The sequence below is a fragment of the Neopsephotus bourkii genome, unplaced genomic scaffold (genome assembly GCF_033783945.1).
Source record: "Neopsephotus bourkii isolate Nb327-2 ecotype Australia unplaced genomic scaffold, CSIRO-AGI_Nbou_v1 NB_1749, whole genome shotgun sequence".
Taxonomy (NCBI): domain Eukaryota; kingdom Metazoa; phylum Chordata; class Aves; order Psittaciformes; family Psittacidae; genus Neopsephotus; species Neopsephotus bourkii.
In genome coordinates this window covers 3,473,061-3,500,773 of record NW_026902223.1, presented here as the reverse complement: position 1 = coordinate 3,500,773, position 27,713 = coordinate 3,473,061, and the positions used below count along the sequence as shown (strand labels likewise).

The window sequence follows — 27,713 nt, the reverse complement described above, 5'->3', positions numbered from 1 at the left end:
AAAGGCTATCGTGAACCATCAAATTCAGGGAAGCTCTGCAGACACTGTCAAGATCAGTAACAAGCCAAGGATGTGTTTTTCCCTTTGGGGCACAATGTTCTATAGCGAATGTTTCCAGCAAGAATAAATACTGTTGTTTTCTTTTTTTGTTGTTGTTAAATAAATGCAGTGAACGCTACCTGTTAATTTCCCTTCATCCTAAAGGAACAGTTAAAAATACAAAATGCCAGCAACTCTTCAGTAACAAGAATGCTACTTTAGTAGTTCTGGAAGATGCGGCTACCCATTTAAAGCATTCAAAGTGAGCAATGAACTATGATGAACCAGTTTACCAGCTGGTAAGGAGAACACTGCTCAGGAAATATATGAAAAGCTGAAGTGTGACTCTACCATTTTAACTTGTCTTGGTCATTAACGGCACTGGAGTAAAATAAGCAATGCTGAATGCTTTGTGAACTGGATATAAAATGTTGATGTGTCTGAAACTGCAGAAGAACAAAACAAAGGGAAACTCCAGTCTGCTTTTATCTGTGTACTTATTATCCTTCTCCAGTCCTTGTTTTGCAAAACATGGTGATTATTTGAACAAATGTGAGCTGAGGGGTCCTTTCCCCATCATGCCCTTTCTTGAAATACATTTTTTAAGTAGCTGTTGTGTTTGATATGTATAATACAGGTCACTTTTTACAAGCTTCCTTGCTTGCTTTTCTCCTAAGCAAATTCAGATACACAGAGCAGTCCCTTGATGAAATCAGCTGAGCTATTTCTGGAACAAGATGCTTTTCACTATAATCTCTGAGCTTTAAATAAAATAATGGAGAATTCTCTTAAATGGCCATTACCAGGTCAGCTGAGGCCCTGAATTAGCCAGTGTATGGTTTAAGTACAAACCTAATGAATTTAAGCACACACAAATCTGCACATTTGCAAGGACCTAAATTGGAACTATTACCCAACATCTTATCTGAAAAAATGTGCCCTGCTCTGTCACAGGCTTGATCCACATATTGCACCTCTAAGTAATACAGTTTTACATTCTTTTTCTCTTTCAAATGCTTTGCTAGAAGTGGGGATGACAGATGCCTTTGCCAATCTGTCAAAAACAGGAGGAATTTTTCAACCATTTCAACTGTGCCTTATTTGCTGCTTCAGCTACCTCTGACCATTTCCTCCATTCCAGAAGTTTGCTGACATTCTTGCTTCCCTTTACTGGCACAAGTTGCTGTCTAATCATTTATGCTTTTCCCCTTCTTAGATTGTCCTCACAACATTTACAGATAGAGATTTAATCTTCTCATTCTATCAGCAGAAGAAAGTAAGAAGTCATTAGAGAACAAGACTGATTTCTTTCCTAGCTCTAATTCTCTTATTTCCTCTCCTAACCCCATAATCTGTGATTGCCTTAAAACCTGTAGGAAGGATGGGTTTATTGTGTTTGTGATCAAAGAGACTAAAATTTAGAAGTTTTAAAGGAAGAGATTAAAGGCCACAAAAAGAAGCATAAGGCTCCCAATCTGTGCAACTGTATTCACAAATGTGCAGAAAATGAATGGTGAGAACAATCTGTATCCTTAAGAAGATGATGTAGAAAGGCAGAATATTAAATATTATATTGGAAAGAGCTGGACAGGCTTTACAGTTAGAAACCAAGTAATTAATTGAGATTTAAATACACAATCAAATGGAAAACAAAGAGTAATATTCAGGCTGGAGAGTCCTTTCTGCATTGGGGTTTGGCTTTTCTTAGGGGTGGGGTTTGTGACAGCTTTTTTACAACGGACAAACATTTATACACTTCCACTTTCGAAGAGGACTGAAACCTCATCATTACATAGACAAACTCACCCACAGGAAAAATGGAAGAAAGACTTCAGTTGGGTCATCTTTACAATTGCCAGTAGTGTCTTTTGGGGAAAATTTTCAGACCCTGGCAGATGATTCTAGTGCCTCAGGAAAGGAAGATCACAGAGGGTACTGCAGCAATCCAAGTGCTGCTGTATTTAGAATTCTTTCCTTCATTTTCCTCATGACCTACAATGACATATCCTAGCACATACTTTGTTAGAGACTTGTCTTTGTAGCCAAAGCCAGAACAGAAAGTCAGGTTATGAGACGACAGTAAGTCAACAACAGATTTAATATCTTTTTCTACAAGCTCCTTTCCTATTTTTCTTCTTTTTCCTTTTATCTTCAGGTGAAGTTGCTGGCTTTGCCCTTGTTCAGATGTAGCTAATCCCAAATGTAACGTCTATGGAAAATCCCCACAGCCAGCCTGGTTTGGATGGAAACAGGTATAAAGTCAGACCCTGCCGAGTTCATTCTCCTATGCTAGTAGGACTCTGAGGGTCAGACCGGTGCTTGTTTGCCTTGGCTTTGTTTCATAATACATGAATATATCTTGTGATGTTTCTTTCCTATCATCAAGAGCAGAATATATATGGATTCATCATTTGTAGGATGGTTTAAATCTAGATTTAATAGTATGAAAAATTTAGAGGTGTAATTGCAGTAAGGCCTGCAAGAATAGTTTTTTCCTATTAAAAAAGGTACAAAACCTGCTCTCCACCTTGAAATTCTAATCCCTTTAAATTGCCATCGTCAGAACTACTGGCTAGTCTCCAATTTCGTATTATAGCATCCTTTAGCAGGTTGTGTCATCTGCTCCACTTTAACTCTCATTTTCCTGGAGGAAAATCTGGTCTAGAACAAAAGGCCACCTCCTCAGAAATTGAACCCTGGAGTTTTATTCAGTGTGTAACTTTTCACTAAGTCATGCTCCAACCTCCCTTACCCCCAAAGTCCATTAATATGCTTTTGAGATTTACTTGGGCAAAGATTACGGGAATTGCCCAATTTCAAACCTGTTCACTGGCTAAAACTATTCATGTGGACATACATAACTGGGAGCAATTCAATGGAAAAAGACTGAATCCCTCCCTGGGAGCAGTAAACTTGGCTCATTGATCAGCACGGGAATATCACTGCTGCAGAGAGGAAGAGCAGCCACATCTTTATCAGCAGCCTTGTTTCCTGCTCTCTTTTTTCTCTATGTCACGACTCCTCTATTATTCCATCTCTCACAAAATATCTCATTTAGATTTGTACTTTCTGAAGAGAGAATTGTATTTTCATGTAATTATGTCAAAGTAACTCCAAGGCCATAACAGACTATCAATAATATTAACAGGGATTAGGTTTTTTAAAGCCACATCCATTTCAAGGGCTACATTTACTAATTCACTTCAGTCGTTCAGTTAGAAAAATCAAAACGTAGAGGCACAACCATATTACTTGCTCACATTCTGTCAGTATGGGCCTTATCTTAGTTTTGCAGTAGCCATATGTGTTAGGGACTCACTATTTGTAATGATATTCACCAGAAGGAGAGCTCTTGGCACAGAAGGAACTTTCAGCTAACCTCACCATTTATTGGTCTGTATCCTTTGAAATCCTTCTTAGAGGGGGAAAAGCCTCACAAAACCAAGATTTTTCATTGCAAATCATGAAACAAACAGATACTGAACAGCATCATACAGAAAATGTCCAGGTGCAAATAAAATCATCCCTAAAACTGAACCTTGATTTTGACATACTTGCAGTGGTGCCTGGCAGTCCTTTAGCCAATTTACACCATGATATCCTGTAGTGCGATGAGGCCAAGCCAGGGCACAGCTGACTCCATTGCAGCTGACAATAGTTTTTTTATGGCAATTTCCTTAAATAGGGAATTTACATTTAATTTACATGTTCTATATTAAGTTCATTATAACCTAGCTCTGTGTTACCAAGATAGGAGACAAAAATAGGGGGATAAACCATCCTAAAACCAGCAGCACTAAAAATGGTTTTTCTTCTTAGCTGGCCATATCTAAAATTGATCTCACTTTTGTCAAAGACTTCACAATCAGAATACACACTTCAGAAATACAGATTAAGGATGAAGCACGATGAGCAATTCACTACTGTGTACATGGTCACTTGTGGGGATGCAGAATGAGAACTCACTGTCAAGAAAGGATTTTCTGACTTTAACTGATGGCACTGCAATTTACTTAGGTTGTGTATTAAATAGCATCTGCTATCAGCTTTGGTGTGCTCAAGCTATTAATGTGTCAGATGATACCAGTGTTAATTTATAACTATAGGGAATACAGAAACCTCCTGGTTTCATTTGGCAGTGGTCATTCAACACTATATTATCTTTGAAAGGTAAGACACATGCTGATAATCTATTTTTCTCTTGATTGAGAAAGAATTAGTGCAGCAGTCCTGATGACTCTGTCAGCATTACTGCAACATACTCTCATGAGAACTTGCCCAATGAGACTCATAATTTGTCATCTTGAAATGTAACTTTGCCTCAGAATCCTTATATTGCCCTTAAGAATAATGTTATTCTTGCTAATAAATATCATAGTCCTTTAGGAATAAGGAAGACTAGGTTACTGTAAGGTCTTGCATGTTATTCCTTAATATTCAAGATCTAACCATTGAGTTTTCCAGAGCAAATGTTATGCTGCAAAGAACAAGGCACTGTTTTGCACACACTGAATTTCCATTATTGACAACTACTGGATTATTTTTACAAGCTGTACTTTACTTCCCCAGATGGTATCAGATGGCAAAAATTCACTGCCCAAATATCAGCAGAAATTAATTCTGTGACTAAAAAACAAACAACAAAAAAAACCCCAACAAACCCCAGTCAAACATAATGATCCTTCTGCAACAAACAGCAAAACTGACACGTGTCTGAAAGCCAGGGATTTGCTTGAACCTTGACAGCATGTCTGCCTTCACCAGGCAGTAACGTTCACAGGACTAGACTGTGGCATGCAAGAACAGACACGGAGCTGTAGCACGTGAGATCACTGTGCATTGATTACAGCATCTAGAGCCATGTGGTGAATCCTCTGTAATCAACAAAGCTCAAGCTGGTGCATTCCCCATTAAAATTAAAACCAAAATGTATGTCTGTAGTTTGTAGTCTGAAATGGTAAGAGATGCGAGAAAAGTGAGAGCAATACACTGTTATAATTAAATTATACATAAATACTGACCATTCAATAAATTGTTAAAAGAAAAACATATCTGTCCAAATAAAATAAAAAAGGGGATTTTACGTGCTCATGAAAACCACAGACTAACCATTTCTTCAGAAACAACCAGCAACTTACACCACTCCTGCTGTCACTTCTAACCATTTCATTATTATACCTTAAGAACTCTCTTCTGTTTAACTTACGGTTTTAACATGCAAAATACAGACTTTGTGCATCTAGATTCAAATTCCCTATTTGCTCATTTTCCTTATGGGCAAAAAAGTGTGTACTGAGTGATTAATGGGCACTCTTCTAGCTTGTCTGTGCTCACTGCTGCTGGGCTGGCTGTGTAGGAACCTGCGCTTCCCTCTTCCAGCAGGTTCTGCTGCCACCCTGCCTTACATAAGCAGCTGAAGATGCAGGAGGGAAGCAGCATTTTCACGTACTCCACAGATACCACCTACAGTGTCATTTACATTTTACAAATCATTCTAAGTTTTAGAAAGTCCATTCTGTAATTTAAAATAAAAGTAAAATAAAAATGAAATTTCTCTTTAAACTAAGAAGTTTACTTTTAAAAAGACCATTTAGAGGAAACCCTGAATGACCCCCAACTCACTGATCTGGTTTCTAGCACTACTAATGAAGCTATAAAGCTTCAAGGTAGCAGTGACAATATTTAATGTACTAACATGTTCACCCAACAATGACTCTGTTTTTCTAAGGAAAGACCTGCCACGTGAGCTTCTAGATATGATATAACAACAGCTGTGCTGGAGCACTACAAATCACAACTGGATGGATTTATGGTGCTGCACTATCACCATCTACACAATGTTTTATCTAAATACAGGGGTTTATTTTCCGTTGTTCTTTCTGGCAAGGTTTACATTTGTGCAAACTCGAACAGGTTGGAACAACAGTGCTTTAAGCACATTTAAAATAGGTTAAAATGATGACAAAGCTGGAGACATGGAAAAATCAAGTTCCAAAGCAGGTACCATTATGTTGCACTAGTTCCTTCTATGATGACAACTGGCAAGAAAAATCAGAAGGACTTTTGCATCAAGATATATTGCAGTAATTAGGTAGAATTTTACCAGACAGTGCAACATGTTAAATAAAATAATTCTAATAGCACAGCAGCCTGCTAAATGACAACAGGAACCCAAGAGCATTTATATTGCTTTCTTCCACTAAGCAATGGAATTAGTTTTATATCTAAGATCTAATTATTGCTTTTCACAATCAGTATCTAATCTATTAGCTAGGATGGAAATGAAGAACAGACCAAGAATTTAAAAAAAACCTGTACGATCTCAAAAATGTATCTAGAAATAGCTGAGAAATACAGAAATGTAGAAATCTCTAGGAATGAGTGTTTCCTGTTGTTTTCTGACCAGGAAAACAGTGAAATTTAACCTAAACTTGTATGATACAAAGGAGAAACACTTCGCATTCGCTTAAGTGAGATTTAAGCTTACACACTGAGAAACAGAAACCAGACCAACTGAGTCCTAGGTGTTTGGTTTAACAAAAATCTCTCCACAGGCTCAATCACATCCCTCCACATTTACCAGCATTCCAGCATTTTGGGGCTGTATCAGCCACATCTGTGTCACCACATCAGCATCACTGGATCAGCAGCAAAAAATGTCTATCTTCCGCTGGTTTATTGTGGTCATACTAGTCAATAGCCCAGCTCTCAGAAGGACATGGAAATCAGGGCTGGAGTGCAGCCCTCTTCTCTTTTTCCTCCTTAGTTCAAGTAAGGGTCAAATTAAATCTGTTAATCTTGGTAAATACTTGCCTAGTCTCTGTGACTCAGGTACTGCAGTATAAAGGTAATACAATATTACCCCACTGACACTCTGGTAAAAATGACATTTGAAGAGCTGGATTCAAGCAGAGTTGAGATTCTTTGATTTACATCATCTGGGTATCCTACCTCTGTGTTACATTCATCTTAAATTCACTGGCTGGGTACTTGAGTACTAATCGGAGCTTGAGTCATAATATTTTAGCCACAAAAGAAATACCCTCAGTTCTTCCTCTGTTAGGCATCAGTACAGAATGTGTCTTCTCACTGCTGGTATTATAATGTACCAGAAAACTAGTCTGTACCTCCCAAAAGCAAAGGTGTGGGCTTGCTCTAAATTAAAGTGCTGCCAAAAACCAAAAGTGAACATTAACAAGTGCACAAATTACATAATGCTCATCTAGTTGGTAATGTAATACCCTTCTTTTTCCCCTCCTTCCCCTGCTTAGACTAGCAGTGACTGAAAGTTGTTGGTATCTGGTGGCTAATACCTGATCTCTGTCATGTTCCCACTGGGAAAGTATCTGTATGCCAAAAGCATTATTCAAAATGATACCTTGTTCTTTTACATGTAATTACTCTGCCATAAGCAGTGCACAGCTGTCAGCCCCATCAGTACACCAGCCCAGGACGGGTGGGGAAGCACACCTCCCATATGGAGAGCAGCACACTTCCACCTCTGCAAGGCTGCTGGAGGGACACCCCTGGAAACTGAACAGCTTAGTGTCGCACATCCCTTAAGATACGCTTTTCTGCCTTCTTCTTTCTCCAGAATGAGTTCAAAGACTCCTTCTTTAGGTCTCTGGGTTACATTTTAACCTGCATTTCATACCTGTAAGAAACTTCTTAAGTCTGCAGCAAACAACTGTTTAAAGCATACCAAAATGAAACATGTAGAAATGTATTTGTGTATTAATCTGAGGGCTGAATCTCTACATGCCTGGCTTTACTGAATGTCACTCTTTTCTTGCAAGTTGTACAACTTTGCTTTGCTCCCTGTCAAGGCCACAGAGTGATCTCCTGCCTTCTATCCCTGAGCATCCCCCCCCATCAGCAGCTGCTGGCTACTCACTCCCACCCTCCCTCTAGAGAGGATTCTGCATGGTTAATTACCCTTTTCATCTCTAAGCTCTAACTCTGAGAACATCTTAACTTTTGGTAAGTGGTTGCCAAAAGCATCACTTCAGTAGTCTAGCTACTGTTCCCTTGAAGTTGTTTACTGAGGTCTCTCATCTCTATTGTTTAGCTTCCTGTTTGCTCTTCCTAACAGTGCCTTTGAATTCAACCCCCTTTACTCAGAGAGAATAATGTGAACAGATAATGTGGAATGCAACTGCACCCCAAAAAAAGAGTAATCTTTTGTTTACTCTCAGTAAATGTTCATCAGGACTAAATTCACATATGTAAATTACATTGTGTTTAGAGAAGTAACAAGTAGAAAACAGAGGCAGAAGGGAAGTCATGTACCTGAATCTTTTATCTCCTCAGATAAAGGAGTCAGAGGACACCCAGCTGAGTTGCTGCTCACAGACAGGACACCCTGGTGGGTGCAAAGGTACAAACCTGGTGAGGCCTTTCTTCCAGATTGAAAGACCCGTGGCTCCCACATACAGCCATGCTTTAACTACAAGGATTACATCAAGCCATCATCATACTTACACTGTCATTGCTTCCTTTGTTGTCCTCGTATTTTGTCTCTATGTGAATGGAGAATTTAGGCAAAAATGAACACTGCAACAAAACAAAAATATGTTTGACATAAAAAAAAAGCTTTGTTTCAAGCACTGACATGCTCAGTATATCCTGTTTGGTATCAGCTTTCTCATTTTACTCACATAACCTCAAGAAAAAGCATACTGCTTAAGTTGGCTTATCAAGACTAGAATTTCTAATATCAGGCAACATGGTTCCAGTGGAAAAAATATTTCAAATATCTTTTCTTTAGCATTTCACAGTTCTTTCAACTCAAGTTTTCACACAGGCAGAGTAGCTGTCTCACAGACTCTTAAGGGTACTAGTTCAGCATCTTTACTACCAGTCAGCAAGTCTTTTCTTGCACCAATTGCCAGTGAAACAGAAGTGCCAGCTCTTTGTGTGATGCATCGCTAATACCCTGTGGCAAAGTATCTTTGTAAAGACCATGACTATTGAATGTGCTGTATGTACAGATTATACAACAAGGATGTTGATGCCTCAGAGTTCACATTGCTGTTGGTCCAAGTTTGGACTTGATCAAATTTGAAGAGTTTATCTAAGGGAGGGGCTGGTGACTAAGAACAGAGGTGAATTAGAAGGCCAGCTGTGGTGCAACAGAATGGAAATGAGAAGCCATCTCCTTTGAGACAGCAGAAAACGCATTCGTATTTCCATGGATATCACCCAACACATCATCATTCAGTCTTCTGCTCACAGGAAATCCAGTATTCAACAAGCACATCTAGAATAAATCCCTGTTGAAAAAAAGGAGTGAGTTTTGCCAGCATAGGGTTCTGGTGCCACAGAAGGCGTCTGGTCAAACTGTCTTCCCATTAACATAATGAAATCCTCCCTGTGACATGTTGGTGCTGCAGATGCCCAGACCCCACAGGCTTCTCTTCAGATCTCACAAAGGTTTTGCCTTTTCTTAGATGTCTGTGGAGTAGCACATTTACGAGTTTCAGTCCAACCTCAGCTGTGACAAGCTCTCAGCTATGGAACTTGTTCACTGAGTGAATATGTGAGAGGAAAAATACAGTAAAATATCAGCAGTTACGTGGAGTGCAGGATGGGGCAAGTTCAGTGACAGATCTGCTCCTATGACCTGTCTGTTATGGGCAGTTAAGCATTTCCTATGCATGTATATCAGACAGTGCCAGCTGATAATATACAGTATTTATAAGCGATCTGTCAGAACTGGGGATCTTGTAACACCAAAAACCCATCCAGATATTCTCTCAGTTCAGGTTTCATTGTGTACCCTCAGCATGTTGCTCCTATTCTGGCAGACATCACAGGCATCTGCAAACAAAAGCCTTGGCACACAATAGGCACTACAGGGAAAGAAGTTGGGGGAAAAGAAAAAAGAAAACCAGCACCAAGGTTTGTCATAAGGTTCTAATTTGGGTCTCAAAAAGGAACCAAAAGGTGGAATGAACATCCCTGAACTATCTTAATACTAGCTGGAAGAAGAGATGGATAAAAGGGATTGATAAAGAATTCTATGATCAAATGTTCCTAAAGTAAGAAAAGTTCTAAACGTGGTTACAAAAAAATGGGGAATGACCCAGGAGACACAGGGATGCAGCAGGAGCACATTTTTCAACACTTAAAACCATTTTTCTTGATTAAAATAGTTGCTTTTGGGTTCCAGTTCCAGGTACAGTGGAGGATAGGAATAGAAATAAGAAAAACTTGTGTATTTAAAGCATGGCTACAGTTTCAGAGGAAATTCTGAATAAAGCCAAATGCCAGATTTCCTTTTCACCTTGCTATTAAAAAATCTCTACTATTTTCAGTCACAGTCTAGACTATACCAGCAATGAGTCAGATCGTGATACTTTGAAATGCAGCCATTTCATCAATTGAACTCGAACTGCATTAGGCTGCCTGTAGCAGTTCAGCAAGCCCCTGCTTGAATCTGGTTGTTGTTTCCTGTGACCCAGAAACTACACTCTAATTAAAAAAGAGATCTTCTAACCTTGTATTTAAGAGAAAAGAAACATTAAGAAAAGACCAAGGATCTTCAGAGTATTATAGAAGAATTGTAAGTGCCATTTACTTAAAGCCACCTCACTGGAGAGCAGAGAGTAATTTTCTGCACACAGCTATCAAAAGCCAACTTCTCTGCGTATTCAGTATGAAGGCCAGGACCATAACCATTTAATTTGAGTTTCTAAATGGAAACATGAATTTACCCAAACTAAAATCCACCAAAAAAGTATTCCATTGCAAGTATCTCTCTCAGAAACTCAACTGACTGGCAACCACTGCTCCAGCAGCTGTGGGGGGTCTCACTGGCTTTCAGGAACATGGAGCTGGGTCCAGATTTTTGAACATTTCACAGAATGTGTCTCATGATTCATCAGCTGCACTCTGACTAATTGGCAGAGGGCTCTGGCAGCACCAGAAAACTGTTTATGCATCATTCAAAAGACTTTATTATTCATCATGCAAAAAGTTGTCGGGTTTTCCCCCCCCTCCTTAAGTGCCTCTGTATTTACTTAGCTGGGGATTAGAAGTCTTATGCAAGAGCCAGAGTCAAACTTGAGAGTGAATGGCAGGTAATAAACCTTTCCTTTCAGAGCACCACTCCCTTTCTGCTCTGCCTCCTGGGGTGTGCGTTCTTCCAGCCCAAGCCTGGTGGTGATCGATGCGCTGAGCACAAGCACTGGGCACCACTTCCAATTTCCCATTTCAGTGTCTCTACAGCCCAAAAGGTTCCTTTTGGAGAAAACAGTGGCAAACTGAATCTTGAATGTGAAATTAGGCTTAAATTCTACATAACAGGGCAACGTCTTCAGAGTCCTCGTGTCTTCAATAAAACACATTCCTTTGTGAGAAGCTCTAAAAGGAGGAGTCTTTTATATTGTCACTGCCAGGATTTTTAGATGTATTATAAACTCCTTAGAAATCTGTTCTAATCCAGTATACCGGTGACACTCAAAAGCAAGTAAGAGAATACTCTGGGGTTTTTGTTAGTTTGCTTTCTTAAACTTTCTATATCTGGCACCCCTTTTGGAAGAGGTTTAAGGCTCAGGAGAGTAACCAGTGAGATAACTGGAGTCTGTAATAGTAATTACCACACGGGTATTTCCAGATCAAAATGAAGTGAAATGAAAGCAGCATACGGAAAACACAGACTGCACTTGCATTTTCAATTCACTACAGATAACCTCTTGAAAAATGAAAGGCCTATTTTTAGCATGATGATTGATTAGTGTTGCCATAGCAATAAGCAACACTTAGAAGAACACTTACAAGAACCTAAGTATGCCAAAACACTTGCCAAAGTCTTAAAGAGACAGTCAAACACATACAGTGGTTTAAAATTGCTTTATGGAAAGGACTGTAAAATAGCCTTGGCATAGCAGCTACACCTCACGTGGCTGCAGGAATTACCATAGTTGCCAGTAAGTAAGTTGGATAAAGGGTAACTGAGACAGGTTTCTTCACCCTCCATAACCTGCTATTTCCTCAATACAGCTTCAGCTGCCTTCATTTTCCATTGGGCTTCTTTCTGCAGTGTTCAAAGAACTGCCGGAGACCTCATCGTTGCCCTTCTCTGAATATTAATCCACAATCTCGCTGAATATTAATCCACAATCCTTGGAAGTTATTTCTGTACAGTAAAAACTAATCCCACTTTTTCTTTAAGCAGCAGAAGCATATCCCCTTAAATCTTAACATAAATGCCAGGAGAGGCAGACATTTCATGTAACTGTGCTCTCATCTCCTGCCACTTTGCAGACTGATGATTCCTTATTTAATATGATAACATATACATTATTTTGTCAACACAGGTGGAACCAGAGCCTTTATAGAGCAATCGCCGTGGAGCCTAGAGGTAAAGAACACAGTAACTGCTAAAATGGGCTGAGTATGGCCAAGCAAAATTAGAGTGTTTTAATAAGGTAACTTATAGATATGATAGACACCACATCCTTTGAATTCAGAATTTTGGGGCACTGTTTGGGTAGTCAGTGGGACAAAACAGCAATTCGTCATTGAAGATCAAAAACCTGGGAAAGACAAATGGAGTACCTGCTTCTCCTTAATAGGAACCTCAGTCTGTGATTCAGACCTGGATGGAAGGTCCCCAGACTTACTGAGGCAGGAGGAATGCCTGGCATATAGCAAGGGGAACAGTGGAAAAACAGGCAGACAGACACAAAGCAGCCCCAGAGCAACAGAGGGCATTTATAAACAAGGATAGATGGACTGGAAGGAGGGTGTAACATGGGAGATTGGCAATGCCAGTGGATGATGGCAAGGACAGAACAGAGAGCTGGATGAAAGAGAAAGAATCAAAACCACACCTGGTTATGGATAAACAAGACATCACCTCTACAGTTTACATGCAAGAAGATATGTGAAGAGTGATGGCTCTACAGCATATTCCAAACTACAACATTCCTTCAGCTGTTTGCAGAAAGAATGAAGACAGTTTCTTTAACTGGATATTCAAAATGTTTTGGAAACTGGTCATCATGTTATTAACTGTCTTCAGAATACTCAGGGCAGCACTGCACATTGCTCAGAGATGCTGTGTGATGCGGGTTACTTACTACACAAGCTAGCATCCATCAGGATGACAAAGTCGGAAGAGAATAGGCAGAAAGGGCTGGGAAGGGCGATGGCAGCATTTGGAAGGTGTGACTCAGTGTGAGGGAGGAGAATTTGGAAAGCAAGATAAGCACAGGAAGGTGGTAAAGAGCAGAAAAAGTGCTCTTGGGTGGAAAGAGTCAGAACAATGTAAAAAAAGGGCTTGAAAATAAGCAAGGGAGTTAAACTCTCATAAAGGAGCTCAGAAAGAAAAACACTATTTGTTTATGTTACATACAGTAAGATGAAACAGTCAACTATCAACTTGCCTCCAACCACAATGAAACTCAGCACTTATCCCTGGTTTTCCCTTCCCTTAGGGTCTCTTCCTTACATGGGAACAGTAACTGTTTATTGAGGAAGCACGGAAGGGAAGCAAGAAACAGCGTGCACAAGTGATTGGATTGTTTTACAGTAAGCCAGTGGTGGAAAAAGGGAGTTTTCCCAAGCAGTTTGATTTGCTGTTTCAATGGGATGAAGTGATTAAATGAGAACACACATTTGCAGCTTTCTAAAAATACATTATTTGTTTCTTATAAATACTACAGAGGTCTTTCCTTTTGCTAGAATCTCTAAGGGAGCAAAATGTGTGTTCTACTACAGTAATGTCCCCAGTTAGCCCACTTTCCACGTTGGGGGTGAAAGAGGTGGATTTTTGGTAGTAACTGTGCATTAGGCTCTGATCTTGTAATATAGATTCCATTGCATTTTTGATGCAGACTCTTCATGTACTCAAGCTGAAGAAAAGCTTGTGCACTGAAGACTGATAGGTCATATCCAGATTTGAAGCGCTGATAATCAGATAAAGAGAACACAGGAAAAAGCTCTACAGATTCCTCACAGTGTTTATCTGAAACAAGGTTTTGTCCTTCTCAAGCCATCTCATCATGAAAATAACACTTACAAAAACATTCCTTCCAGATAATTTACTTCATGGATAAACTGGCAACGAAGCGAAGCACAAAACATGCTTGTTCTCAAAAGTAATCAGAAACCAGCAGGTCAGTAACCAACATTTACCAGCTATCACTTTGGGGCCTTGACACATACCAGATGAAATCATTTTATTTGCTTCAGTCATTTGCTGCATAAGAATTACTGGCACTGGGAGACATCGTTAAAGGAACCATTATCTCCTGCTTTGTGTTCCATAACTGTTTTTCATAAATATTCTGAATTTATGTCCTATTCCTAAGTTAATTGGAGACATCAGCAGGTTGAAAGAATGCTTTTTCTTCTTGCAGAGAGTAAAACACATCAGTTTTAGTGTTTACTTTGCTTTATATACTTATAATTGTGGAACTAACAATTGGCCATAAATGATCCATAACAAAACATTATCCAGCTTTTAAATTTCAACCCCAGAACTGAAATACTGTTACAACACTGAAGCTGTTTGGATCAGACAGCAAAACTATCTGAAATTAGCCCTGGCAAACACCTCAACTGCACCTTCAAACTCAGCAGAGTTTGTTTCCATTCTCTTTATATTTCTCCTAACCTCTCTGTACTCCAATTCAATAGCTGAACTTCGTTAGGCTCATTTTCGGTGTACTTGGATCATATGTTTTTTTTTGTACCATAGTTTTGTCCCCATACATTTGTGATCTGATTATTTGCTTGTTTGAGACTCCTCTCTTTTTGCCCAGAATTTTAGCTGTCACTTGAACAGGTCAAATAGATATTTGCTCTGTGATGCTTATTGTCTAACAATAACCAGAGACAGGTAAAGAAACTTAGTTCTATGCAACCCTTTTTGTGTTTGGTTTGCAATACAGACAGGTTTGCCTTCTAGTTAATTATTTCTAATCCAGCTGGACAAAGAAAGAAAAATAAGAAAGCCTCCTGAAAGTTCACTCATTCTTGTCCACATAGCTAAGAATAGCATAAATATTATACACTAAGAACACGTATTTGCAAATGCTGTGATAAGTGGGCACATAAGGGCTGTTGAGAGCTGCTTTCCTCCATCCTCCAAGTGAGAAAGGCTTCAGTCTGTGACTAGGACAGGAATGCTTTCTAAAAGCTAGTAGCTAGGAACTAAAAGCTAGTAGCTAGCAACACCCATTTCTCAATTGCATGTGCAGCTTGACAGGAGGCACTCACCAGCACCCACGTCCTGTAATCACTCACAGAGCAGAATCCCTAAGCATTAGTTCTATAGAGGCTCCCTTTCAGCTGTATCTCAAATACATTATCCCAAATTTAAGAGCTTAACATCAATCTAATCACTATATTAAATGAACTTATAAATAAAAAAAACCAATTATTTTAGCATGATGTCTTGTTTTCTGATTACAAGATCAAAACCAAAGCAACTCCTGTTGAGAGACTTGCTCACACACAGTTCTTCAGTAATGCCCAGCTCCTAAACCAAGGGTTTGAACTTGATAGAAGTACCCTACTCTTTAAATAATACCCCCGGATGTGGATTACTTCCTTTGGCATCAACTTTGGAGGTATTTTTTCTACTTCCTCCTCCCTTTCAATGTCAGCAGGAAGACATCACCCACGTCTCTTCTTCCTGATAGGAAGTCTTTTGTACTGCAGTTTTAATGAGGCCCTCCTCCACAACCAGTGTAGCGTACACTTGAAAATGCTCTCCTGACATTACAGGATTTCGCATATTACCACAAACGCATCACTTGTGCAACAGTTCTGTTAAACTCATTATCTTAAGTGCGTTATTTGCTTTATAAATCAAAATGGTTGCTGAGAGTTGGTAGTTGACCTGCTGTTTGCTGTGTATCAAATACCATTCCTTAAAGCAGATAACCATCATAACTGGACCCAGTACTAATCTCAGGACAACCTAATTTCCATCCCTGTTTTCATGGAGCTTGTCACTCTTGGCTTTTTATACAAGCATTGCACGGAGCAATATTCAGGAAATCATTTTCCATGACTGCTGAGCCTTTTTTCTTCAAAGATGTCCTAACTTCATGTCCTTAAGAAGGTCATATTTATGAAATACATAATATTTCACAGGAAAACCAGAGTGATGACATTATTCTATGATTCTATTCTATTATTCTGCATTGAATTTTTCAGTGTTAGTGGATGTGCTTGAATGCAATTTCCCAAAAGCCTTCATATTTTATAACTGAAAAACCTGAAGACTATAAGTAAGATTCAGCCTGTTGTTCACCAACAGACACTGAAACAACACTACTGAGCCTTTAAGTCCTTGCTCTTTGTTTAGAGTGGAATTCAGGAAGTTAACTAAGGCATGAACATACTACATAGCAGTACATACTTGATAAGATTGTGCTTTATTTATCCAATTATTGGCCTGCCTTTAGAATGAGTTTTCCTTGAAATGAGGCTCAATTTAATGCTTAGAATGTCTCACAGACCCTTTGAAGGGATTTTACTGTCTTTAAGAACAGGGTTTCCAAGCTATCTTATGTATTTTGGGCAATGCCTGGGGGTTTACTCTTTCCCTCAGAATTCTGTAATAAATACAGAAGATCAAAATTTAGAGAAATATTCCAGATAAGGACAGGAATTATTCCCAGCGGTGTCTTTAACATTTTTGTCCTAGATTAAACAGTTTGAGGCAAAGGCACTTTCTCAATTTCCCTTTAAGATAATTTCATAGTCTATCAGCTCCATTAAAATACATTTTAGCTTTCTGTCTGAAGTAGCTTCCTTAATCTCAACCCAGTGTTTCTAGTTGTGTTTCCTTGCACCATGGTGAGTAATTAGTCCCCAGCTCCCACAGGCAGTTATACTGTCAGTGACTGTTTTGCCTACCTTCTACATCTGTAGACCCAATTTTTTTCTTTACAAGTCTCTTCACCCCTGCAATCTCTGTAGCCGTACCCCTTGCACAGGCCTTCCCCAGATCATGTTCCAGGTGTTGTTTCCTCAGGTTAGATAAAGATCACCTCCTGATTCAAATCCCATCAGTACAGCATTGCTGTTTGCTTTTGATAATGCATTGCATGTCAAATCCAGACATTTCTGTCTGTCTGCTACCATCCCGTTAATCATTCTGACTTGTCTCTTCCAGGTGAGGAAAAAAAAAAACACATCAAAATTCTGACTTTCAGTTAAAGAAAAATTATGCAACAGAGCAGAAGTAAAAGCCATCGACCCAACAGAGCACGTGTCATCTTCCCAGCCTAAGGTTAAACCTGCTATCAAAGGGTAAAACCTTAATGAATGTAAATTCTGATAGGCCCTATTGAAGATATCTTCTGGCAGAAGTAGCTGAGAATCTGTCCCCTCATTACTACTGCCCATTAGGGGACATTTGGGTTTCCTTTGACAATGACATTTAAACAAAGCAGAATATGTAATCAGTATCTACAGTGCATATTGAAAAGTCTCCAGCTTTCAGGTCCAAGCCTTTAAATCTCTATTTTTTTCTCATTCATCACATTAAAACCTTTTTCCCCTCTGTGTGCTCCACTACAGTTTGAGCATTGCAGAGTTAAGAAAAATCAAGGCAGGAGTTTCTGACAGGTCTCTTTACCTGCAACTTCCTCATCATCCTTCCTCCTCATCTTCCAAAAGTTGCTGCAAACCTACTGTGTATTATTGAGGCCAGCACATTTAAAACAATTTTTCTCATGATTTAATTGCTATATTTTGCCTTAGCTCTGCTACAGGGAATAGTTGATTTTTCTGGGCACTGTGCCCAGATTATGTTTAATTTTGTCTACAGATTGTACAGTTTCCCAGATACTATACCAGAGACGAGCATTTTATAAGTTAATGAAACAATAAATAAAATAAAATCTGTTCTTCTGTCTCCACGTAATAAGTGGAACCTTAAAAGCCTTGCCCTGTTTTATAGAAGCTTCTCTTTAGTACAGACAGTCACTAAAAATATCTCAAATTAAAGTGATAAAACCCCCTAAAGATAAATAATCCTACAGCAACACTTCAAATTTAACCTTAAATTTCTTAAGCAAATAGCTAAAATGAAGTTCCACTACTGAATGCGTTATGTATTCATTACAATAAGAAGGGATCAGCTTGGATTCTACTCTTACATTTCACTCTATTTTTAGAACAAAAAGAGGAAGAAGAACTTACTGTGTATTCTGGTTCCCAATTGTCCAGTTGTAAATAAAAGCATGATGAAGGGGAAGAAAAAAAGAGAAATATGAAATCTATAACATAAAACAATGATACAAGATCCCTACAGTCAACATACATTAATAATAAAAAAGCCTCTGGTGTTTTCTTTGCCAGGAAGAAATGGCACAGATACAACACTCCTTTTTTATCCACCCATATTCTATGATCTTTATTTCCAAGTATCAGTCAATATAAGATTATAGATTTATAATTTATATAATTTATAAATGATAAAATTATATGCACTTCAACAGGAATTATTAAAGAAACTTGCTACCTGTGGCTCAATACATAACTTGGAGCTTCTGAAGATGAGCTAAACTCTCCCAAAAGCGCAAGTCAGTAATCACTTCTTTAGTCCTTACCTGTGATTGTATAAGGATAGTAATTCCAAGCTTTCTCTGTAACATAAAATATTTTGGGAACAACGGCTCTAGCCCAGCTAGGCAGTTTGCTGAAAACAGAAAGAAAATATAAAATTAGAGTATGTGATAAGTTATGAGTACTGAAGCAAAGCAGATAGGTGCAAACGTCCTCATGTTGGAGAGGTGTTTCACAGGATACAGCAATACTGAGACTTCTCAGGATTTTCATCTCATGACTGCGCATTCTGTGTCAGCTTCCCCACATGCAGATGTGAAACTCAGTCTGCTCCCCTCTCAAAGCGAGTGACATGGTGCCAGAGCAATAATCTCTGATCACATTAAACGTTACATGTGCAGATGTCAGGAATCTGTGGCTTCAACCCTTTGGTCATGGATGAACTCAGCAGGTTTGCCCATACAAGGTGTAACTGCGTCAGAGCATCCCTAACCACAGGGAGGCACTCTCTAACAAGAGGTCATGAGTAAACATGAGATTTTAATCCACTTCAATCCCGATTCCATTATTTCTTCTTCGACAGTGTTTCTTCTTCCTCCATATTCTCTGCCAGCACACAAACCCTTATGTTCACCTCACCTAGCATGCGGTTGTTCCCACATTACCAACACCAACTCTGAGTAGGAAGCTTTTGCATCAAAATTAACAAGTCACTCAAATCCCCCCCTTGAGGCTGGTAGGTTTAGTCCCATTTTGCTGATGGGAAAAGCAAATCACAAAAGCGAAGAGAATTAACAGAACTGATTTCATAGCTCAGAGCTCAATCTGACAGGAGAACTTCCCAATGCAGTGGTACAACAGCAGTAGAGTAAGAAATGAAAGATCAATACAGCACATGCAAAGATCATTAAAGAGTAATTAAATGATACCATGGAAGAGGAGGAGCATTTGCTTTACCATGGATATTCAGTCTCTCATTTCCAAAACTCTGGTCAGAGTACAAAAGAAATGACGAACAAACACATGTTTTAAGAAGGCAAGTTCATGATAATTCATCTTTCAACACTTTCCTAATGACACCAATTATAATCACTGAAGCTGCCAGTAAAAGAGATGCAGAAGTAGTCCCCCAGAGGAAGGCAGACCACAATTATCACTGTATTTCAGATTAAAACCCTGTTAGTCTGGTGATGTGTCAGCCTAAGACTGAATCTTCACTGAACTAAAGTAAATGCCTTCGAACTTCAATTTTTAAGCATCAGTGCTTGAAACAGTTATGTTGAGATAACTGTGTGCAGGAAGTATGTTAACTTTCCCTATTAGCAAATTTCTCAGAAAATAGAGTTTGGATCATTGAGGTTTATTTAACCATGATTTAGCTACACACAAATATTCCATTTATTCCAGAGGCAAACTGCAGACGTTAGTACATTATCTAAAGATTCAAAGTCAAGTGCATTGACTTTTGCTCTTTGATGACACTGCTCAAAACCAGACTCTTTCCTTTATATAAACCTTTCTTGTGTACAGTCTCCCAAGCAGCATTTTACATACTGCATAATAGACTTCACTGTATCACTTCTTTTATTTAGGTTGTCAGCCTGTCAATTGTCTCTTTCTGACTCTCTCTGCTGCCTCCCTTGCCCCTGCTACACTTCACTCTGATGCCTCAGTAATAAATACCAGAGGATGCAGACTTTCAGCTTCTGAAAACAATGCTCCAGCAGAGAGAAGAGGCAGTAAACAATTCTAAATATAACTCCAGCTCACACTGACACTAGAAAATTTCACTGGCAATGTCTTTGTTAACATACTGCTGCTCATTTGGCACTTTCTTTGGTTATTGTTTTTACTGTATTTGCCTCTCTACCTATCTTCACCGGTACAGCACATCTCCAAAACAAATAATTTTATGAGCAAAACACACATTGTACTCGGAGTTGCCAGGAAGTCACAGCCACAGATACACACAAATTGTTCCAAGAGCTCACTCAGAGAAAGAAAATATAATACTTCTATTTTAGCAGCACCGGTATCTGTGGATCACATTATCTTTTATTATTATTACTATTATATCCTCCTTCCCCAGATGAAATTCAGGCTTTCAGCATATAGGGAGGAAGTGTTGAGCAAGAAGCCCCTCTGCAAGAATTGAAGCATTAGCAAGCAAGAAAAGATAAGTTAAAATCATGCACAAATTCTTCAAAAAAAAAATCACTGAAATATATAAACTCAAATTTCTCCAGGATAGATCAATTCAGAGGAAAATAAAGCGAAGCAAAGCTAGCAAGTTTATCACAGCAGTGGCCCCTGGAAGAAGAATAATAAGGGAGAGAACAGTGCTGCTCTAGGGAGTCCTGTTGCTCAAGGAAGACAGGCAGAGAAGTTTTCAGCACATCTTGTCTGGTGGCATGTCTTCTTGAGTGAAGTCTTCCAGAGAGATCCTGGTTTCCCAGCAAAATCCATAGTTGCCTGGAAACCTGCTGATCCTTCCTACAAAGCTTTAACAGTACTGCAATATCTGGTGGTATTATGACACCAGAACCAGATGCAAATAGCAAATCTGGTCAGGATTATCAAGGAATGTTCATAATCATCATGAAACCCAGGGAGCCTGACTTCAAACATCCACCATAGCCTTAGGTAAACTTCCTAAGCTGTTGTAGCCACACACATCTTTGTTGGTGTTGGTACCTGTCTTTGGGTAAGAGATCCTTTGTTCCATTGCCTGCCAGAAACTTCAGGCTTCCTCAGCATGTCCTGTACATGCCTTCTAGGATACAGTCCTCCAGTTATTGTGAATTACCCCAAAGTGTAATTCTGACCATGCTCTTCAGTGCTTAAACCCTGCTCTCTAACATGAAGGAAAGAAATATCCAGAAATATCAAAAAACTCCTACAATTTCTGTGAGCTCTACAACATGAACACATTTATTGATTTCTCCCAAGTCCTGTATCTAGCCTGTGAGAGAGCAGATTAAATGTTGGCAAGATGCACATTACTGGACATGTGTGCGTGCATACAACATTACTGCTGATTCAGTCTAGCCCACTAGATATGTCAGGTTTGCAGCGGAGAAGTAACTTATAATACAGAAGCAATAGCTGTAGTGTTTCCCTGCTCACTATGAAATGCTGCAGAGCATAAGTTTAATAAAACAAAACAGGCCCAGAGGGAAAGAAGAACTTCAGAAAAGCAGAGATATTCAATTTGATCAGCAGTAGCACAACCAGCAACAGATTGAGCAATATATTTCATAGGACACAAATATATATATACTTTTTTTTCATATATATGTGAAAATAAAAAATCTCTGGCCTGTGAGTTTGGAGGCATTGATCCTCAGCAGTATAATTTCACCATAGGAAGAGACACATTTCACTTTAAGAAATGATGGAACTTTGGGGAAACAAAAGTGCTTTCTTCCATCATGTCTTCAACCCTATTATTTTGGTACAGAAGACCATCATTGTACCAGCCTAGTGGTCATTCATAAGCGCAAATAACTCTGCTGAGGCAAATCTCTTGTCACCAAAAAAATGGGATACTGACTTTGTGACATTACTGTAAGGATAGAAACCCCTAAACCGTTTTAATGGCTTGGTTTTGTTGGGGTTTTTTTGAGGGGTAGGGTGTTCATTGGTTCTGGTTTCAGGCTTTTTACCCCCAGTTTTGGGAAACAAAATGACAGACAGTTAAGTGTAAAAGAAACAGGAAGGCTGTTGCCTGGAAGGGGTATCCCTTGCTAATTTTTATAACAGCTCATGCCAAGAGAAACAGCTTTATTGCACTTGCCTGTTGAGATAGACGCGTTTTTCTGTTAGCTGACCATTGCCATGGTTTGGATCTTCATAGGGTTCATTCTGCACCACTTCCACACCTTCACCTCGGTCGCTCTGCTCATGGCTATGCTTGCTTATCATGTACAGCTGGCCAATTCTGTACTGTAAATCAAAAGCAAGAACAATGTATTGGCTTTATGTAATACACGTGTACTCAAAAGCCAATGTCATACAATGACACAGTGGTACGTGCAAATAAAAGGAAGCTCAAGGGCAAAACCCAGTATTTTGCAGCTCCATTTAGACCTATACAGGAGTCTCCCCATTAGCTTATTAAGTCCAAGGTGTCACTTGTGAATAAATAACAAACCCCATGTGTATACAGACATAAAGAGTCAGGACAGTCCTTTATTTTAGACTGCATTTGTAAGCATATAAGTTAAGAATAAACCATCTGCTGCTTCCGTGTGCTGACCTGTCAGTGGATTTTAACCACTGGGTGAACTCTAATAGGTCTGTGGGACACGGGATTCTCCTGTCATGCCAACAGGATGCTAAATAATGAAGCCCTGCAAAAAGATACGTGATAAGTACTGCTAGTCCACAGAAACTGGAGTGCTAGAAAAAACACACGTAGACGCCAGGCTGTTCGAAAAAGAAGTTGGAGATGAATGATTTGGCAATATTATTAAGATTAATTTAAGCACTTAAATGATCCTTTTTCTATAGACTCTCCGCTCACTTAGGAAGCCAAACCCTAGGAGAGTTGACCCAATGCTGCTATCATAGGAAAATAAACTTGTATGGGCAATTGATTTTTCTCTCAGTATATCTGCATCTACAGCAGGGCTCTGGTCTTCAGAGAAATATAACAAAAAGTACATCCTTGAACCTTCATTAGCAAAGATTTCAGGGTAAAACTGTACCTTTTCCATACATGTTCTGGTCAGATATTTAGTGCTTAAGTCCCTTCTACATTCTTGAATGTACCACAGTTCTTACAACTGTCCTTGAACCTAATTTCTCCATTTGGATCCTTCTCTCTCCCAGAGTAATATGTTTCCGCATATATGTATCATATATATATGCTGATCACTTCAATCACATCAGTCACATCAAATACAAAGAACAACCTGTTAATCTAGAAAATGGCTGAGCTACTGCTCAAGCTGCCAAGTGCTAGCTCAGCATAAGCAAACAAACGCATACTAACAGTTGGACCTCAGAAAACGAGGAGATTCTTGTGGTTATTACATGTTGTAAACAGCAATCCTATCACATACTTAAAAAAGCCCCAAAAGCTCAAATCAAAAGAGCAATTAGCTGGGAAAAGAACCCCAAACCATACAGCTCCTATTAACAACTGCCAACAAGCCAGACTGACTAAACAAAATAATAAGGAGTTCTGGAATTCCACATAACTCCACTTCATTCCCCTGCTGCAGGCAGGCCACAACAAGGACCATTCTAATCGGACAGGGATTTCCCCTTCTCCTAAGCACTGAATGGACACCTCCTTCCTCACCAGCCACACACTGGGACAGAAAAGCAAATGATTTGCATCTAAAAAGTCTCTTTCAGCTGAGAATTCCAAAGTACTAAGAATGCCTCAAGTTTATATAAAGGTTCTTTAAGGGCAAAAGGTTGCTCTAGGAGAATGGTGATGTAGCTTGGATCTATTTTCTTTTCCTCTTATCTAATAAGGTAATTTCAGTGGGTTTCTTTCCACTATTTTTCCTCAAACATCTCCTCACAGTGAAGACCAAAACCCACTCTGAAAACTTGTTTGAACTAGTGAAAAAGAGGACTAGAGGGAAACATGAGAAAAGATACAGTTGTCATAAAGCTGTCAAATGTCATATAGGTCAGGCCTATTAATTGTGTGACCCCTGTAACATTTGCAACAGATCAGTAAATCTCTACATCTATGCACATTGGAAGTGCCTGGAAATTTCAGTGTTACTTATGCTCAGAGTGTTTCTTCCTCTGCTTTCTTCTCATGAGAGAGAACTGATTTATTTTTTTTTTAATTAGAATGATCATTCTTTCTCTTTACATCCTATGTAACTTTGGAGAATCTACTCTTTCACTACCAGAAATGTTCCTATGATATTCAGTAAAATGGTAAATGGAATAATGCTATTTAAACAATTTGCTGCTGGCACAATCTCATGTCTATATATTCAGCTTTCTCATCCCTGGCACCTCTTTCACACAAAATGTCCTCAGTTAAGTGATAAATCCAAAAACTCTTTTTCTTGCTAATGCAGTTATCTACCTTAGTCTCTACTGAATCCTTTTCTTCTCCGTCTCATCATATTTGAGTATTTTGTCTTAGACTTCGAGGCTCTGAAGAGCACAAGTCCTCACACACACCTTTTAACTAGTTCCATGAGAATTCGTCTTCTCTTTTTCCCTAACAGTAAGTGAATGCATTGGTACACATGCAAAGTTTCTGGACAAAAGGTAGTGTATTTTATTTGATCAACTAGTACAGTTGAGAAAAGGGTAACTTTCAGGCCTATTAAGCTGTTCTTCAGGTCTGAAATCAAAGCAACGTACTTCAAAGCTGAATGCAAGCTGAGAAAACATGCTTCCCCTTTAATTAGGTATGTTATCAATTAGACCTGACAGTAAAGATACTGCCTGTGGAGTGATAAGGATGTTAGAAAACAGGAAAGGTGATAAGGTGCTTATCTGCTAATGGAAAGAAAGAGATCGGTAATTTATAGCCTGTGGAATATGAAAAGGGTAGGTGAGGAGAGGGGAGAGGAACTACAATTTGCCATAAAGCCAGTATTTCTTTTGAGATACCACCTATTGAGATTTTGCTGTGCCATGAAGTTATGACTTCTAGTTGCCATGGACATCTCCGGAAAGCACTTCATAACTGCACATATCACTGCATGCTTTGATTTCTTACTTCTGTGTAGTCCTTTGCAATTTTGCTCTCAGTTTTAAGGGCCAAATACAGACATCTTGGTTTCTGCTGGAAATGCTGGCTCAGAAGAATCAATAAGAGTGTACGGTCACGCTGACACCTAATAATGGGGCTTTATTAAAGCATTCATTTGCTCCAGCATCATGAATCAGAGATATCCACCTATAACAACATCATGTTCTGCTAACACAGATTGTTGTTCTTTCACAGACGCACACTACCATAAAATCACAAAGGCTGTAAATCCACCTGAGCACCTGGTTAAGAGTGGGTAGCTGCACACCCACTGCACTCCTCAGATGATGATCAGTGCTGTCAAATGGGAATTATTTTACAGATGTTGCACAACCAGTGCTTAAAGAAAGGTTCTACTTTTGTGATGTGACTCAAAATCACACACACCTCAATTATACCTAAGATCTGACAGAAGGTACCCAAGGCAGCTCAGTGTGGTGCTTCTCACTTGGAAGATGCTGGGGAAAACAGAAGGCACCACCACTAGCGCTGGACAGCTCTTCTGTAGGAACCTACTGGTGCCCACCCCTCCCTAGGCAATGACTTTCCAATGACAGATCCAACACCAGCCAAGTCGAAATACCCACCTTTCATAACTAGTGAAATGACTGCACTGTCTGCTTGAAAGCAGTTCTTTTTGCAAAAGAAACATACTTTTACATGTCCTTTAAAGCAGCTAACTCAGCTCTCTTGTGTGCTGGTCATTTGGTTTTATCTGCTTCATGAAATTTTAATCTATCTTTCAGAAATTCCTGAAATTTAAATGCCTGAAAAAGAAAGTCACAGATTTTTCTAAGTGGAAAAATATCACTTTACAGCAGTAAACGCTACTTGTTATTCCTATAAGGATGAGCTGACATGCCACTATTACTGATGTTGCTCTATCACAATCCGAATTCCTGTGTTCTTAGCTGTAAGATACTGTTTCAAGGAAATCAGTAAAATTTCATGCAGTGGCACCTGATCTGAATTTGGCTCTGGAGAAAAGCTCTTTGTTTAAAACTACTTCCATTTAATATGGGGAAATGACCTTAATATCAAAGGAAGCAGGGGGGTTGGAACTTGATGATCTTAAGGTCCTTTCCAACCTTAACTATTCTATGATTCTATGAAACTGCACTGCATGTGGAGTTCTGAAGACGTTGCTACCTAGCAGACTTGATGCTTCTCAACTCCTAATGAGTAGACACTGTCTCAGTGCTGACTTCTCTCTTCCTTCAACAGGCAGATGGTGTTTGCCTATCGGGGGTTTATTCATACAAACCCTGAGGTTTATGTTTGCAACAGCATAATGATGGACAGCCTGCTTTTGTTTAAAATTATAAATGAGACCAGAGGCACTTTTTTAGTGCTCTTGACATAGGAGGGGAAAAAAAGGAAAAGAAAATAACAGGGAGTCCACCCTGCACACCCTTTATTTGTGGAACTCCCACTGTCTTCAGCAGAAGCTGCACACGAAAGCTTTGTAGAGACATGTCTGAATATTTTTCAGCCTGACTGATTATTGCTGAGTTTTTCATCTAATGCTAGTCTTGGAGTACAACCTTTGCAACTTTATGTGGAATGTAAAAGTAACATTCTCTCAAAGGAGAAATTACTCCAAAGCTATTCATAACCTGAAATTTTTATACCATTCCTTGATGTTCTTATCTGAACCGTATCCTGGGCTGCATCAAAAGGAGTGTGACCAGCAGGTTGAAGGAGGTGATCCTGCCCCTTTATTCTGCTCTCGTGAGACCTCACTTGGGAGTATTGTGTGCAGTTCTGGTGTCCTCAACATGAAAAGGACATGGAACTGTTGGAACAAGTCCAGAGGAGGCCATGAGAATGATCAGGGACTGGAGCACCTCCCATATGAAGATCGGCTGAGAAAGTTGGGGCTGTTCAGCCTGGAGAAGAGAAGGCTGCGTGGAGACCTCATAGCAGCCTTCCAGTATCTGAAGGGGGCCTATAGGGATGCTGGGGAGGGACTCTTCATTAGGGACTGTAGTGATAGGACAAGGGGTAATGGGTTAAAACTTAAACAGGGGAAGTTTAGATTGGATATAAGGAGGAAATTCTTTCCTGTTAGGGTGGTGAGGCACTGGAATGGGTTGCCCAAGGAGGTTGTGAATGCTCCATCCCTGGCAGTGTTCAAGACCAGGTTGGACGAGGCCTTGGGTGATACAGTTTAGAGCGAGGTGTCCCTGCCCATGGCAGGGGGTTGGGACTTGATGATCTTAAGGTCCTTTCCAACCCTAACTATTCTATGAATGCTCACAGAAAATGTAACAGATTTCTTGTTGACTTCATCTTATATGGCAATTCTCATATTCAAAAGAGTTGTTGCACCTTTTCATCTACATTTACTTTTCTATAACTAAACTGAACCATCAGGGATGGTGATGCCATTTCCATTTGT

The 27,713-nt window shown here is 39.4% G+C and overlaps 1 protein-coding gene across 1 annotated transcript in view; it reads right to left on the bottom strand.

Moving 5' to 3' along the window:
* The window catches only part of PITPNC1 (phosphatidylinositol transfer protein cytoplasmic 1), a 77,418-nt gene that overhangs the window by 16,568 nt on the left and 33,137 nt on the right, over positions 1-27,713 (bottom strand). The window contains exons 2-5 of the mRNA XM_061377402.1: positions 22,370-22,518; positions 18,618-18,706; positions 18,208-18,215; positions 8,521-8,592 (exon numbers count right to left, since the gene is read on the bottom strand). Coding sequence (XP_061233386.1) covers positions 8,521-8,592; positions 18,208-18,215; positions 18,618-18,706; positions 22,370-22,518 — 318 coding nt within the window. The remainder of the gene's footprint in view (positions 1-8,520; positions 8,593-18,207; positions 18,216-18,617; positions 18,707-22,369; positions 22,519-27,713) is intronic.